Raw genomic sequence first — 16,920 nt, 5'->3', positions numbered from 1 at the left:
TTCGTCATCTTCAACCTCAAACCCAGAATTTCAACAGATCACCTACTGTTATCCCCTGATTTCTAACACAAATTCACCATTCAAACAAAATCATAACTCAAAATCATCATAATCTTCCATAATCAACTTAATAATCAATTACCCACAACAATCAACCCCTAACCTTCAATTTAATTCATCAATTAAACCCAAAACACAAATTCTCAAAACCCTAACATTCATCAAAACTGAAATTAAAGTTGAATTAACATATTATATACATATTAAACAACCTAAATCTTACCTTTTTCACTTATTTCCTCCAAATCTCTTCCTTTTTCCCTTATTTTCTCTTCTTCTTCTTTCTCTCTTCTCTCTCACGGTTCTGCTCTCTAATTTCAGATCACTTTCCCTTTTTTTTTTTTTTACTTCCTATTTATATTTATCAACTATTGGTCAATTACCACAATACCCTTCAATCATTTATACCCTCTCTTTAAGCCTCCAAGGGCTTTGTTGTAATATCCTATCTTATAAATTTCAAAACATTACACCATTATTTTCAATTGCTATGCTAGTTTTTCTGCACCTACAGCCCCTTCAGTGGTTTGTTTATATAGCTCTTAAAAGTTGTTGTGAGTAGCAATTTTGGTGTCTGAGAATAAAGTTAGTGTGAACTGCATGGATATTTCTTGAAAGGAAGTTGGTTGGAGATTCATTGGCGAAGCACGTACATCATCATTTCATGACTCGACAGTGACGGAATGGGAACAATATATATAAAAGGACAGCAAATAAAAGAAATATTTGTCGTATAGGTTTTCAATATATTTGTACGACATTTAACCTAATAATATTTTATCAAGGGATATTTTTTTCTAATTAGTTCTGTCATTTTAATAGGTTTATATCTTTTTAAATAACCAAATTTTATAAGATAGAAAAATCAAAATCCTGAATTAAGAAGAATATTGAAACTAAAAATCCTAAAAAAAATGGGAAAATAATAAATTTGGCTCCCATAACATCTTTGAATCACAACTTGAATGTTTTTTAAATTTCAGCTAGTTGCAAATAGCCAGCCCTCTTCTAGAACTGAGCTTGTAAAATTATCTAGTAAGATAGGATCAAAAGCTTTGGGCTTTAATTGTTAGGCTATTCGTTTGGTACGAGGATGTTTTTTTCCTTGAGGTTAGTGTTGTCTAAAAAAGTACAGTAAACTTAATGCATGATCTACCAGTAAGAAATACACACCAACTATTTAGAACAATCAGCATCAAGCAACTTATTGTGAGGTTATATGTTAGCTATTAAAAAATTCATGTTGATTTTGTCCATAGGAACAGTTTGCTGCTTTTGTAACTTTTTTTTTTCCCCTTAGTGATCTAGTGATATATATATATATATATATATATATATATATATATTATATATATATATATATATATATATATATATATATATATATATATATAAAGTAGTAAAGTAGCCTTGTAATTGTAATGTTAGAATGATAGTCGATAAACTCAAATTTAACATGTCCATAAAACCCCTTAAAATATCTCATTTAACATACTTGGATACAACAACTTCTTAAACTTGCCCTAAAGAAAAAGGTCGATTTCATAGGCTCGCTACATGGGAGGAACCTCACTTCATGGTCTTATTTTAGAAGGAGAGCCTGACTCCATGGTCTCACTTCACTTCATCAATCAATCAGTTGTGTTTCACTCACTTCTAATATGTACTTGGTGTTTTGCTATTTGTCTATGAAGTAAAATAATGTGATGCTTTATAAGTGTTGATAAAGTTTGTATGAATTCAATAAGCTTGAGGGCTAAGCTGATTTCTTAAATAATAAGTTAATATTTTAGTTTTAATGATTCAGATTGTTAGGGTAGATCCTATAATATCTCTGTAAAAAAATTATTTTCATGTATTTAGAGACTCTCCAATGCTTAAATGAGTATTGTTTGAGATGAAATACAATCATCTTTCATGGAATAATTGTAATAATAGATGTGACATGAAGTTTAGAAGATTAAGTCAAGATCAACTTGTGAAGGATATCCTCCCCTTTTTTATAGCCTATATGCCCATAATAAAAATAAAAATGACAAATGGATTACATAGAAAAAATAATTTTACCTATAAGCTTAGTTTTTTTTAGTGGTTTGATGAAGAGTAAAAAATTAATTCACTATTATAATCCAAAATAAACTTTTTATAGTGCTACATTAAAGTAAATTTCTCTTGCAAAATATATTTTTGTTAAATTTCTTTAGTTCTGCTTGGTTAGATGACATTCTAAGGTCATTACATTATAAATATTCTAAAAGAAAACAGCATTTCAATGTAGAAATGAAAAAATTGAATTCTTCTCCAATATTTTTATTGTAGCGGTGGTAAAATTATAATTTTTTAGTTTTTTAAAAATTTAAAAACATTGTAGGAATGGCATAATTGAAAATTTCTCCAATTTTTTCACTATGGCGGTGGCAAAACTATTATTTTCATTTTTTTTTAATAATTTAGAAAACAAGTTTTTCTTATATCTTTTTGTCTTTATATTTGATATTTTTATCATTTTACACTTAGTTTGTTTATCATCATTTTTTACAAAATCTTTTCTTAGTTTTTCTTTTTTTTTCTTTACATATTGTTTTGGAAAAAATATTATTTTTTATTCTCTACACTTGAAATATTTATCACTCTATACTTAGCCTATTTATACCTTTTTTTTTGTTCTTATCATCATTCTTTTGTAAAAAAATTTCATTACATTTTTTTAAAAAAATATATATTATACAAAGACTAGGAAAATGGTGTTTTAATATAACAATTGTAACAATATCCCATTTTACTACTATGTTAAAAATAAGCTTGAGATTTTATATGTCTTTATGGATGCATATGATCTTCATTATATATTTATTATATGTAAGTATTAACTTTTTTACGGTTATATTTTTACTCGTTGTCAACGAACATGTTAATAACACCTACACATTAATTTATTTGCGTTAAAAAATAAAATTATTCGACCTGCAACTAGGAGAGTGAAATACATACATTAATATTTATTTTGTATTTATAGGCACAAATAGTTATTAATTTATTTAATTAAATGCATGAATAGACCTTTTAATTTATAATTAAATTTTTTGTTCTAAAAAAGATATTTAAAAAGTATATATATATATAATCTTTTAAGAAAGAAAATTATTCAATCACAGCTAGCAAGAGCCAGTACAATAGTTAATTGTGTAACTATATACAATGCCAGGGAGTCGCTACTATTTTATTACTCTATTGTTCTTAAGAACTTCGCCCAATTCGTACCGTCTCGCTAGCACTAATTAATCAATCATATGGCGTGATCTTATACCAACCAAATCCATAAGCAGTTGACAAGCAAGGAATTTCTCCCCTGCACCACAAATATTCCTTTTTGTCTTTCTATTAGATTTCAGAGCTATAAATCATTACAAAATAATATGAAAGCACAGCGCTGTAAGTTATTACAGATCCTGACGTCTCTTCTGACCAATGAACACGCCTTGTTCTTGAACTGATCTTGGTATTAAAGTTATTTCAGTTTTAAACTGTAATATGAGATAAATAAATAAAAATGCTTACATCCCATATATATATTTTTTAAATAATGAAAGTCAATGACATTATTTTGGATGCTTGTTCATATGCTTATAATAATATTAGCTGCGTGGAACTCTTGTTGTCTTGTATTTAATAAAATCTGCTGTTTTCACCTTGTCCTAGCTATATATATATATATAGCTTTATAAATGATATTGAGCTATCCCATCTGCCTAATTATATATAAACAATGTTCAACTGCAGCCCAGCGAGCATGTAAAGGAGTAAATGTTTATTTCTATGAACAGCCCGAATAATTAATGGCTATGACGTCTTGCTGCAGCAGCAACGAGAATCTATGACGCCTTCCATTGCTTCCTCAACATGAATCCTTGCATTAATATGAAAGATAATTTTGATATGTTAAGCATAGTAACGGAAAATTAATAGAATATATACTTTCCATCATGATTAATCAAGTGTTGAAGCAGTTATCATCTTTGTACAGTCAAGAGTAAAGAGTTTTTTAATCTATGCTTAAATTTTAAGGGTTTTTTGTATGGATGAAAGATACATTTTTTATTTGATCTATTTTTTTTTACTAGACTAGGAACCCTTAATATATAACCTAACCTTTATACCTCCATCTATTTAAGGGCTACTTTATTTTAATTAAGTTTGGATTTTTACAATGTAATGAATATTATAAATTATTGTTTTTTTTTTAATTACTAATGAGAAGTTTTGAACTATCATTTAATTTTATTAGTTTTGAATAATATAATATTTTTAAAAGATTATAAAAATAACGTATTTTTAAATAATTTGTTCTATTGATATATTTATTTTAAAGTTTAGCGTAAGTGTAATATTCTGCTCGTATCATTTCTAAAAAAATTATATATTTTTTAAATAACTTGTTCTATTAATATATTTATTTTAAAGTTTAGCGTAAGTGTGATGTTTTATTAGCATCATTTCTGCTTTGTTGGTCATAAACCTGAGATTCGAGCGGCGACAAAAGTTTTGTAAGGAGAATTCATCTCATTTTTTAATTTCTGTTACTTAATTAATTAACTAAGGGGTGCAATTCACTTTCTTGCCAAATGCATTCCATGGTTCAAGATTTTCTCTTGTTACAAGAGTCTCTTCTCTGCTGCTTAAATACATGATGTAATTTCTTCATTATTTCATAATGATAATAATAGTTACAATGATTACTAGGTCGGACCAGCCCCAGCACAGCACGGGCCGACAGATAGTGTCGAGGCTGGGCTAAGGTTTTCTATCACGTGAGCTAGCGTGGCACGAGCCATAATGGCTTGAATGTGCACGGCGCAGCCCAATTAGTGTCTAGTTTCGACAGGGTATGATCATTTATTTTGCTTATACATGGAAATATTTGAAATTCAAGATGATTGCATGGGTCTTCCTTCATCGTCTCTGAAAATTTGATTTCCCTATGCAATATGCGAATATAAAAGCGAAAGCAACTGGGAACGCTGCGAGAGCAGCAGCCACAATGCCCAAGTGATCCTGTCGAAAGCCATAATAATCTTCTAGAAAGGAACTTACTGTCTTGAGCTCCCCAAATATGGAGATCTCCTTGTCAATGTCTCCATACTGTGATGTGAGAAAACCATTTAGGGACCATGATGTGGGGCAGAGGTAATAGCACCAAATCCACCACTTGGGAATTTTCTGTACATAAAATAGCATAGGTAAGAAACAAGCCCAGCTCATTTTGCTTTGCAGTAATTAAATGCAGCCTAGAACTACAGAGGAGTTACCTTTCCTGGCAGAAGGAAGCCTGAGAATAGATTTAATATAGTGTAGACTGCTGTAGCCAACATGGAAGCTACTTCGACGCTTGGTGTCATTGAAACTAGCAGCATTCCGAGAAAAACAAAGTAGAGAAATGTGCAGAAGGTCACATAGAAGTACCAAAAGACTTTGGAGGCTGACCAGTAGTAACCAATTGTTGGATATGTGATGGCTACATACAAAAATGTTTGCAGTAGAACGTAAGGTATCTCGATCGTCACCTGCAGTATTCAGAAGGATTACTTATGGAAAATTATGAAAGTAAAACGATTAACTTATTGCTATGAAAAGTAAATGACTCTTTCGTGCTGGTGTTGAACCTGTGCTAATGAATAAGCCAATGGGGAATACATTGCTGCAAATTTCTCACGGTACAATACGGTCCGCTCTGTTGCCACGTATGGCGCAACTGTTGAACAGTTGTTTATGCCCAGCAATATTACAGCAGTGTACATTGATCCAAGTATGTTGATCAAGTCTTGCTCATTGTTTCTACAAGAACAAAGGAAAGGCAATTCATCAGTCTTAAGAAATTGATGCTGCTTTTCTGATATAAGTTGAAGGGAAAGATGAGCTAACATTTCCTTTCCCTTCTGCCAAAAGACTATTCCAAACAACAGCGATGCAACGATCATGACGATGAATCGTGACAAATTGTACTCAGGACTTCTCCAATACGACAAGTGTTGCTTCCATAAGCATGCTGTAAACTGCTCCCATCTACTCTGTGGAAAAGGAGTGGAAAACTGCAGGTCTCTTGAACCTGGAGGAGGTTTATTCAACTCTTGGACCAACTCAGTCGTCTCCCTATGATCAAAGAGTAAAATGAAGTTTACGATTAATACAGAAACTGCAATTCAAGTTCTGATTATTTTATTACCCTTCTAGCTAACTGCACGACGGGTGCATATCATGTCAAAAAATCAGGGAAACAAATTGTGCTATCAAACATTTCCATGAAGTTTAGCTTTCCTGGAAACGGATATGAAATATATACTTACTGGTACAGAGGAGACTCCTTATAAAGTTTTGCGAAATCTAATTCAAGTTCTGATTCCATCGATGCAGAAGTAACCTCCAACATCCATGTTGCAGGATTGTAGTTATCTTTGATCTTTGGCACACCTGAAATGCCCTGTCCAGTAGTGAAGACATGTAAATAAGTTATCCGTCTCGACTTCACACTCAGGACGATGCCTGACAAGTCTAATAGTAAGGGTAGTAAAAATTGTTGAGAAAAATGATGGTTGTGACAACTAGAACTAGGGTTTCATTTGCTTAAAAAGAAGTTCAGTGCTTGTACTGGTGACCATACCTCGAAATACTCGATAAGCTTACATGAATGGTGACCGAGCATTCCTGAATATATAATCTTTCCTCCCCTTTTCATTAGAATCAACTGCATGAATAAACATCTCCAAATCTTAGTTCCAATGAGTATACACGTGGATCCAAAAAAATATCAGTAGGTTACTCGTAATGCAGTAAAAGAAAGCATTACGTGTGCTACGTACCTCATCAAAAGCCTCAAAGACGTCAATGCTCGGCTGATGAATGGTGCAGACTGTTGTTCTTCCTGTGGCGACCACGTTCTTCACCGCGCGCATGACAATTGCAGCTGCTCTACTATCTAAACCTGATGTCGGTTCATCCATAAATATTATCGATGGATTTGAAACAAGCTCCACTGCAATTGTCAGCCTTTTACGCTGTTCAGTAGAAAGACCACTTCGGCCTGGAATTCCGACAAGAGAGAACTTTATGTCATGAAGTTCGATCGTTTCAATGACTTCTTCGACAAATCTCTGCATGACAGAAAATCAGGGGCTGCTATCAGTTCATTCAAACATTATATGGTTCATTTTGTATACAAAATCATATTTTTTAATGCATTCAACGCGGATATTTTGTTTCATGAGATGCATTTCTTTGGTTCTGAGGCTTCATGTGCTAGGTAGACAACGTATTGTGTGTATTAGCCTAGTGAAGTTTTCAAGTTTTCCCATCAAACATTATGATCTGGATGATAGTGTTGCATCAGGTGATCATATTTGTGGTCAGGATAACATACCGATTTTGTTTGTTCATCGATCTCCGGTGGTAATCGCAACCAAGCAGAGTAAACAATGGATTCTTCTACCGTAATCTGTGGAGAATGAATATCGTTCTGCTCGCAATAACCTGAAATCCTTGCAAATGTTTGTTGTACTTTTGGATACCCTCCTATCCGTATATCTCCTTCAATAATACCTCCAGTTTTCCTTCCAGAAAGAACATCCATGAGGGTTGTTTTCCCAGCTCCACTAACTCCCATCAATGCTGTAAGAACTCCAGGCTTAAATGCTCCTGTGATATCAGAAAGCAGCTGAAGTTTCTTCTCGCGGAAGCCATGCCTTTTCATTTCCTGTGCAGAGGGTATAAAATAGATATATCATTGAAGTCTACAGAGGATCACACTCTTATAATTATTATATTTGAACTGTGGTTAGACTTACTTGGGGTGTGTCAACAAAATACCGCACGTCGTTAAATGTCATCGTTAGTGGCACAAATGGCAGAACCATCATCTCTGTATAACCAACAGCGTATATACTAATTGTTGCATGAGTTTTTGAACATGTTGAAGTTTGATTTAACAATAGTTCCGTCAATCTCAAGTTTGATTTACTTGGGGTGTGTCAACAAAATACCTGTTTTTCTTGTTTCTGCGTTATGAGCTGGGATTGATTCATTCTCTGGTTGCCTGCTCCGCTCCTGATCTTCTCTTCCTTGGAGTTGAGAGAGCCTCTTTTTTGAAATAATAGCTCTGGACATCTTCGGTGCTGTGTTAAGGTAAGCTATTTTCAGTTATTATTTTAATTTTCTTTTTCATTTTTTCATACTAGTTTACTTCCCGCAGCATTTAAAAAATATATCAAAGTTATTCAAAAAAACAAATTATCAAAGTTATGGGAATTTACTGACGTTGTCATTAAATTAGATCTAGGAAGTAAAACTTAAAACTTTCAACCTGAATTCTTGTTAATTCCATGTTCTTTATTAAATTATGTGATAGTTATTTTAATATAACTTAGTTGAGTTGATGAGTCACAAAATTAAAAATAATCAAAAAAACAAAAACAAAATATAATAAACAAAGACTAAATACACATAGAGTTAAAGATAATTTTGATAACTGTTAAAAGAAAATTAGACTTTTAAAAATTAAAATTGATATTTTTTTAACTTTGACACAATGACATCTTGGATTAATTTTGGTTAATTTAGATTAATTCATCAAACTCGTGACTTGGTTGTGGTTTTTAATTAATTCAATAATATTTTTTTATTTTAAGTATATGATAAAAATATAAAAATTAATTCAAAATTAATTTAATATTAAATGATAAATTAAAAAAAATCAATTAATCAAAAATTCAATGTTAAAAGTACTTTTTTAGAAAAACAAAAAATAGAACGCAAGCCTAAATGAGCTAGCATGTCAGGGAACTAAAAAAATATTTAAATATGTGGGCTCAAGTGAGACTTGTGCTCTAAGACATTTTTTATTTTTAATGAGGTGTAAATGACGTGTAATTCATCTTTCTTTTAATAAAAAAATAAAACAAGTTAGATGTTATGCCCAGCTCAAAATCTAGCTACAATAGTAGTGGTTGGCAAATCTTTTAGGGTTTGAAAATCTAATTTTCATCGATTTTCATTTAAAAACAACTTAATAAATATCATAAAACATCTTTATATATCACCTACTAACCTTAAACACCTTAAAATTACCAAAGAAAACCAAAATTAACTAAACCTAAAGAATCAAAATGATACTCATTTTTTTTTTGTAGACATGTTTACAGAAAAGCCCACCATCATCAAATTTTATTTATCAAATGAAACTTTTTAACATCAAATTTAATCATTATTGTTGTAATTATCATGAAAACCAATCATTTTATCTTTCTTTCACTATTTTTTGACAATATCATTCCTATTTTCTCTAACTCATAGATTTTAAAATAAAAGAAATGAACTTTTGCACAAAATAAATATTGTTATGAATTAGAGGTGAATCATTTATTTTCTTAATTTTATATAATTAGACCATAAAAGAAGCAATGGAAAGGAAAAAAAAAGAAAATTTAAGTACATGATAAATAAAAAAATCTGGGCAGAGGTTCACTGTTAACAGTGGCCGACCTTCTATTTTTTTAGTTTTTGTTAAAATTTTCGAAAATGACTTACGTTTCAAGTACGTTAAGGCTAAGATGAAGCCAAGATCAAAAAGTATTGTGAATCCAAACAAAGCCCCTAGTGATATCCAATAGAAATAGCCTTCGAAGTTCAAACCATGGCTGGTCAGGACACGATTTCCCATGGTGGTGTTTCCATTTAACATCTGTGATTGAAAATGAACTCAAGTAAGTTATGAAGGTTTTCGTTTCAATTTAGCAAGGAACCAACAATAGAGTAATTTTAGTGCGCACCTTTTTCCATCGTGGAGCAAGGAATTCGTTTAGGGTTATGCCAATTTCCCCATATGTCATGGGAAAAATCCAGAATCCCCACCTCAACCAAGGCGGCAAAGAGGCTGCAAGAACCAAACTTTAGTTAGTCTCCTTGTCCTCCTTTTGTATTAAAGCAAAAGGAAATTATCAACTCAGCTTACGCCGTGGAAGAATGAAGCCTCCAAACAAGAACGTTAGAACAAAGATCACAGAACCAACTGTTGTTGCAAGTACCATCGTTTGGAAAATTGAGGCAACGAATCGACACATCGATGTTGAGGCTAGATGGAGAGCGAATAGCAGAAGAAACTGGCAAAGAAACCTTGATCCCACAGGTTGAACAGGAATTATATATAACGTAGACTGGAAAGAAAGCTTTGTATATGAAGACTATAATTCTTAGTTTTGGTGGTATAACACGCGACCTTACCTTGTCACTTCAGGGCTATACCCAATAACATAGTAAGTTATGCCTGTCCACAGTAAAGAATCAAGAAGTGAAAATGGAATCTTTAGTATAGAGGCTGGAATGGAATAAGCCCAAGCTGGATATAGGTAGAATGATCTTTGTTTTTGAACTGCAGGAAGTCTAATAACAGTCAAGGACAACTCTGCAACTCCATTAGTAAAAAGCCTGATCAGTGCATAGTACATAGAGCCCATCAGATAGTTTGCACCCCTCAAGTCCACTTCCGTCCTGGTGCTTACAAATACTGACATTGTTATAATTGCAGTTAACATGAGCTGTTGGGAGAAGGGGAATTTGAAATGTGTTAGTTTTAAGTAAATGATAGTTCATCTATGGAAACATTGCGCGATCTAGCCATTGGAGTGAATCCTAACCTGTGCGGTTTTGAAAACGTAAACAAATGTGTTCCTTTTCATAAGGAGCAGCTCTCTAGACATGCAAGCTTTGAATAATTCCCATTTTCTTGAGGAGTAAATGCTAAATGACAAGGGACTATTAGGACACAAGGATTTATCGTATGGTTTTGAGAGCTCTTCAGCTAGTGTCTGTCCAAGATTACTTGCTTTGAACATTTCAATGAACTGATTAACTGAAACATACTGGTAAGGAATGTCAGAGTGGCACCAGTATTGTGCTTGATCCTTCTTTGAGATTACCTGTGAATGGTTGATTGATAAAATTAAGACATGAAAAGAATACGGAATTTAGGAGAAGTGATAGAAATAAGGAGAATTAAAGCTGCTTCCCGCACCTCCTGAAGGAAGTCCGCAGCACCCTTTCTTTGTGGACATTTGAAACAACAATCTTCAAAAAATTGGAGTGCATGACTGCAAGGACCATGGTAGACAATCTTACCCTCAGCCATCAATATTACATCATCAAAAAGATTAAAAGTTTCAGGTGCTGGCTGAAGAAGTGAAATTAGTGCGGTGGAATCTGTGATGTGCACCAGTTGCTGAAGACAGGTAACTATCTGAAAGGTTGTGGAGCTGTCTAGCCCAGTTGATATTTCATCCATGAATAAAGCTTTTGTGGGACCAACAATCATCTCTCCTGGAAGATGAAATTTTGCATTATAGGCTTGTGTCAAGGATGAGATGAGGTCCCCCACTCCCACTCCGTGCCAGCAAAAGAGGGGAGAAAAAATTAAGTTATTTTACCTGTTGTTAGCCTTTTCTTTTGACCACCAGAAATCCCTCTTCTCAATGCACTGCCAACCATTATATCAGCACAAATATCCAGTCCAAGAATCTAATAGGCCAAAATGTTGAAGTTGCTTTGTCAATATAGACACAAATACCAAGCGTGAAATATTGTCATCACCTACGTTACTCAAGCCCTGCTAAATAATAACTACCTTTAAAACATAGTCTGTCTGGAGATTTCTTCTTTGTCCTTCAGCTGAGATTGCCTGCAAGAATCACGTTCTCTAAACACTAATAAATGGCTGACGAAAATTATCAAATCTAAATTTGAATCACCTTCATGTAGGTGTCTACATCAGGATCAGGGACAATTCCTGCTTCTTTTTCCCTTCTGCTGACCTCCAGCATTATATCTACAAGCCAGGAAAGTGAGGAGAAGTCTTTAACTAATACTTGTGGAACGATGCAATTATACTGAGAACAGATAAGACAAGATAACAAAGAAAATTACCTGCTCTGCTTCCAACACCCTGGCAGTGTGCCGAGAAGTCAATAGTTTCTCTGACAGTCATCTCAGGTATGTGCAGGTCATATTGACTTATGTAGGCTGATGTTTTTTGAGGAACAAACTCATCAAGCTTGTAACCGTTATATGAGATTTCCCCTTCAACCTGTAATAAAGAATATAAAAGGGATTTTGTCACAACTGTAATAATGGAGTTGTTTCCCGCATATGAAATGTAAAAAAAGACTAGTATATGGCTTCTGCATTAAGGATAATGGAAGCGCATCATCTGTTTTTGCAGTCCCTTTGTTTTTTCGTAGCGTGTTCAAACCTGCTTTGTTTTGGTGATTTTAAGATGGTTCTTGGAAAATGGATTCTGAAGTTTTCCCCATGGAGTTTACTGGAACTCCCATGTATTTACATATCATATGAGACTCAAAGGGTGCCAAATCAACACAAAACAAGCTTCAAACTGTCTTGACAATTATGAAGCTCAGCATATCACCTTCTCAAATCTCATCGTATGCAGCATTCTTAAATACTAACCTCAAGGGATTGATCTAGTCTTCCTGAAAGAGCCAATAATAAGCTGGTTTTCCCACAGCCTGGCGGACCAAGAAGAAGAGTAAGCCTGCATATACCATGTCTTCCATCAGTCACAATCTCAGACATTCTACTTGGATCACTATGTTTCTTTCAATAATGTATTCCATTTAAAGTTCTTAACCGACTTGCTCTGCCAAGAAAAAAAGTAGCAGTTGATCTTAATCTGAATATAACTTATCTTTAGCTGTCTTTTTTAAATACTCTATAAACATTGAGTTGCATTACCTTGATGGTTTAATGATGCCAGAAACATCCTTAAGGATGCTTATCTTGGTTTCTCGAGGCTTGCTCCTCACTATCTTTCTGAAACCCTGTTCATTGGATAGCTTGTTAATCCGGTTGGAAATAAATTATGCTTGTTTTATTTAAAAAATCAAGTACTGGTCCTGGACTCGTCACAATTTTTCTCCGTCCTACAATGATGACCCTTTCTGAACAGTTAAGAGTAGGCCATGAATTTGAAACAATAGACTAGCAGAAAAGCCAACTTACAGACAAGAAGCTCGCAATGGTGTTCCATAGCGTCGGGAGAGGCTTTCCCTGAACTACCTCACATTCTGCTTGCACAGATAAGTTCTTGTACCTCACCTCCACAGTAGGTAACTTCATGCCCACTCTATAAGAAAGTCATTTGTTAGTTTTAGCAACATAATTTAAACTCCACCAGCAGACGGTACTTGTCCATACATAACTGTAAACACAGACTGAATCTGAATTGCAAAAATCTCCTTTTAGTTCTCTATATATTCGCTAAATTTAGGAATAGGACTGATCCAAATAAATAACTGTGACTCGAAGTCAGGAAATTTAGTCCACGTTGCCATTTCCCTGGCTGCGAGGGTGAATACATTATACGGAATATATTCGAACAAATATCTGTCGGAAGTCCTGACTGTCAATACTAACATTAAAAGATTTTGATATTAAAAGTTTCATGTCCTAAGAACGTGAGGCAAACCTACCTGTCTATCCTTTCTCTGAGATTCTGTAGCAACCGGAGATTATCATTTTCAATGTGGTTTATCAGCTTCTCGATGAAGAGATGTCTTTCAGCTGCCCCGAGCTTAGTAACATCAGTTACTTTCTTCCCTTCGCCATCTTTCGCGTTGCTTGCTTCAAACAGTGAGGTCTTGATCCTTTTAAAGGTTGGCAACCTCTCAATCGCAGCCCACTGCAATTGAACTTCCTCATCCTCCTCTACAATAGAATCTGCATCCATATCTAGACTTATCGTGCCTCGTGGAAATGATGACTGAGCATTTCTTCCTATGGCTGTTAGCTCCATTATTTTCAATTTTCTGCACCTATAGCCCCTTCAGTGGCTTGTTTATATAACTCTTAAAAGCTGTTGTGAGTAGCAATTTTGGTGTCTGAGAACAAAGTCAGTGTGAACTGCGTCGATATTTCTTGAAAGGAAGTTGGTTGAAGATTCATTGGCAGAGCACGTACATCATGATTTATTGCCTCGACAGTGACGGAATGGAGACAACATAATAAAAAGACAGTAAATAAAAGAAAGACGATTTGTTTTTTTGTCGAATAGGTTTTCACGTGGTAACCAAATATAATTTTATTACCGGATATATTTTTCTAATTAGTATTTTTATTTTTATTCTTTTTTAATATTCATTTGGCTCCGCTTGATTTTCATGTCTAGGCAATTGACAGACAAAAGATGAAATACGCTCCACCTCAGAGAAACTAATCACAGATGAGTCAGTAGTCACGATGGAAATGGGAAGAACCAAATCTCTTTTGGGTGCTTATTGTGAAGTACTTTTTAATTATTTATTCCTGCTTAAATCACTAATTAAATAAAAGAAAGTGACCTGTCATTGTAGTATGGTTATAATTACTTTTTAAATAGTTTTTTTGTGTCAAAATATATGTTAATAATAGTTTTTGATTTTTTAAAAATTATTTTTGACATCAGTACATCAAAATAATTTGAAAACATTAAAAACATATTAATTTAAAGCTAATAAAAAACTAAAAAAAATTTAAAAATTTTTAAAAATATTTTTAAAATATAAAAACAAATAGTCAGTATAATAATAAACAAAATGAACCCAGGTCGCGTCAATGGTCAACCGGTCACTCAATAGATGATTTTGATGAGGCTAAAATCTCTCTTTTCTAGATCATGCAGTTTCTTGAGCATTGTCGAGAATCTTTAATGTTTTTATTTTAAAATATAATAAAATAATATTATTTTTATTTTTAATATTTATTTTTATTATTATATATTAAAACTATCTAAAAACACTAAAAAATTATTAATTTGATAAAAAAAATTATAAATATTTTTAACATGTAAAAATAAACCGGGTTATAGTATGTATTTGGGACAATGAATAAATTTTTAAAAATAAAAAAATATTATTTTAATATATTTTAAATAAAAATATTTTATATACAGTAATTGAAGAATTAAGTGATGGTAAAAAAAAAAAAAAAAAAAAGGAGTCAGAGTGTACGTTAAAACCAAAAAAGAGAGAGAAACGAAAATAGGTGGAGCCGTGGAGGGCTTTCATCAATTAAGAAAGAGCCTTTTGCTTTCTTCCAGTAAGGATTGGGCCTGCTGCCCATTAAAGTCTGCTTTTCAGACATATCATATGGCTGGGCCCTACCATCCCATCAAAGGCTTCTTCCAACAAGTCCTTGATCAATGCACTCTTTGTTGTTTGTTGAGTGCTGTTTTGTCTCGTTGATTAATCAAACCCCCATCTTAAATAAATAAATAGCCATGTCATCACGTCTTGACCTTGCGCTTAGATATTAGGTTAGTTTATTGTCAGAATTTATTATTTTTGTTTGGATATGCTCTTCTAAATAAATGGCTATTGATAAATAATAATAATAATCTATCATTTTCTAGATTTAATTAAACATTATATTCTGTACTCGTCTTTTTAAACTCATCCGAGTAATATATATGTTATTTTTTAACCTCAAGGAATCTTAGGTTTTCTATTTTAAACTATCAGTTAAATATAGTTTACCATAACAGGTCAAAAATATCTTGCTTGTATTCAACTCTTTCTCTTCGATCTTTAATAAAAAGGGTCCAAAAGACATTTGAGGGTTTAGCTCAAGCGGTCAATTGCAAGGCTTGCATTGCGACTGTCTCGAGTTTGATCCTCAAGAGTGCCAGCCTGTCATCCCCGCGGTGCCTTACCTGCCTACTGGGCTTGTAGGATGTTCAGTGGATCCGGGGATTAGTCGTGGTGCGTGTAAGTTGGCCCAGATACCCGGGTTACCAACAAAAAAAGGGTCCAAAAGGCTATAAAAGATAAAGATTATTTAAAAAGAGTTTTAGGTTGTATCAACCTTTTTTTTCTAACATGAAGGTTCCCCTTGCATGTCTCCATAATTTAAAACCACTTAAAAAAATATTCAATTGAAAAAAGCTAGCAATTGAGATGCTCACCTCCATGTCACATGTTTGGAGGATTTTCATGGTTATTTTTTATTATTATTGCCGTGAACATTCGGTTTAACTTGTACACACCTTAACTAATTTTATGAATCTTAAAATTAATGATCATACAAGTTTTTGATATTCCTAAAATTTATAAAACTTAACTAGTAATATTTTAAAAATAAATCTAAAATCTCAGTAGCTAAGCTCGATCCTCATTGTTTGATTTCCATAAATCTTGCTATTTATTGTCGTTGTTTTCCGAGGCCACTGGCATGGAGAAGCCTAAAAGAAGTTTTCGGTTGACAATGCAGAAGGCTCTAAGCCTTCATACAATAATCCCGAGCCTTAAGCTCTAAGCCCACCAAACCCAAAACAAATAGTAACTCAACCAACAGCTCGGCCATCAACCGAAGCACTATGGACATTCCGGCTGACCCACATCCCACATCCGACGATCGGCGAGCCATTTCAGCTGAAGAAATGCCCGAATAGTTGAATGGACGAGTTTGACTCGGGTCTCTGGCATCCGTCTAATTTTGGCTTATAGCAATCACTAGAGGTTAGAGGGAATGTGCTGTTTTGAGAAAAAATGCAATCACGTGTAAGCTCGAGATACAATTGAGGTGAAAATGCATCTGCCATACAATTGAGTTTGGTGAGTCTGTTCGTGTGGTAACACGGTGATTTGGGATTTCTATTTATATATACAAATCAAGGTTGTGCCAAGCGCTCCTCCGCCCTCCCCTGAGAAATTCCATGTTCGTCGGCGGATAAGATGAAAACAGAGAGGACTCTTTCTTGTGCTATTCTAAATTGCTTGAAACAAGTTCCAATGCCTGTAAATTTGCCCAGATCACATCCGCCAAGCATGGCCA

At 33.6% G+C, this 16,920-nt stretch overlaps 1 protein-coding gene across 1 annotated transcript; it reads right to left on the bottom strand.

Moving 5' to 3' along the window:
• Positions 1-4,681: 4,681 nt before the first annotated feature.
• Positions 4,682-14,053, bottom strand: LOC118043265 (pleiotropic drug resistance protein 3-like). Its single transcript, XM_035051178.2, has 24 exons — positions 13,584-14,053; positions 13,114-13,237; positions 12,847-12,932; positions 12,562-12,646; positions 12,022-12,181; positions 11,847-11,923; positions 11,723-11,776; positions 11,526-11,616; positions 11,117-11,418; positions 10,740-11,021; positions 10,327-10,640; positions 10,058-10,218; positions 9,876-9,979; positions 9,634-9,787; positions 8,091-8,222; positions 7,896-7,969; positions 7,472-7,804; positions 6,915-7,205; positions 6,716-6,799; positions 6,402-6,535; positions 5,980-6,207; positions 5,721-5,892; positions 5,367-5,621; positions 4,682-5,277 (listed from the first exon to the last, which is right to left on the bottom strand). The coding sequence occupies exons 1-24, from the start codon at positions 13,904-13,906 to the stop codon at positions 5,011-5,013; spliced, it is 4,287 nt and encodes a 1,428-aa protein (XP_034907069.1). The 5' UTR covers positions 13,907-14,053; the 3' UTR covers positions 4,682-5,010.
• Positions 14,054-16,920: the final 2,867 nt, after the last annotated feature.

The sequence above is a fragment of the Populus alba genome, chromosome 10, assembly GCF_005239225.2.
Source record: "Populus alba chromosome 10, ASM523922v2, whole genome shotgun sequence".
In the NCBI taxonomy this organism is placed as follows: Eukaryota; Viridiplantae; Streptophyta; class Magnoliopsida; order Malpighiales; family Salicaceae; genus Populus; species Populus alba.
Note: the sequence above shows the minus strand (reverse complement) of the source record. Positions and strands in the feature narration are given on the sequence as shown.

Coding starts and splice junctions, on each gene's coding strand:
- LOC118043265 (XM_035051178.2), bottom strand. CDS start 13,906: ATGGAGCTAACAGCCATAGGAAGAAATGCTCAGTCATCATTTCCACGA. Junction 11,617..11,722: donor AGACAGACTATGTTTTAAAG/GTAGTTATTATT, acceptor TTGGCCTATTAG/ATTCTTGGACTGGATATTTG. Junction 7,206..7,471: donor TCGATGAACAAACAAAATCG/GTATGTTATCCT, acceptor TCTGTCATGCAG/AGATTTGTCGAAGAAGTCAT.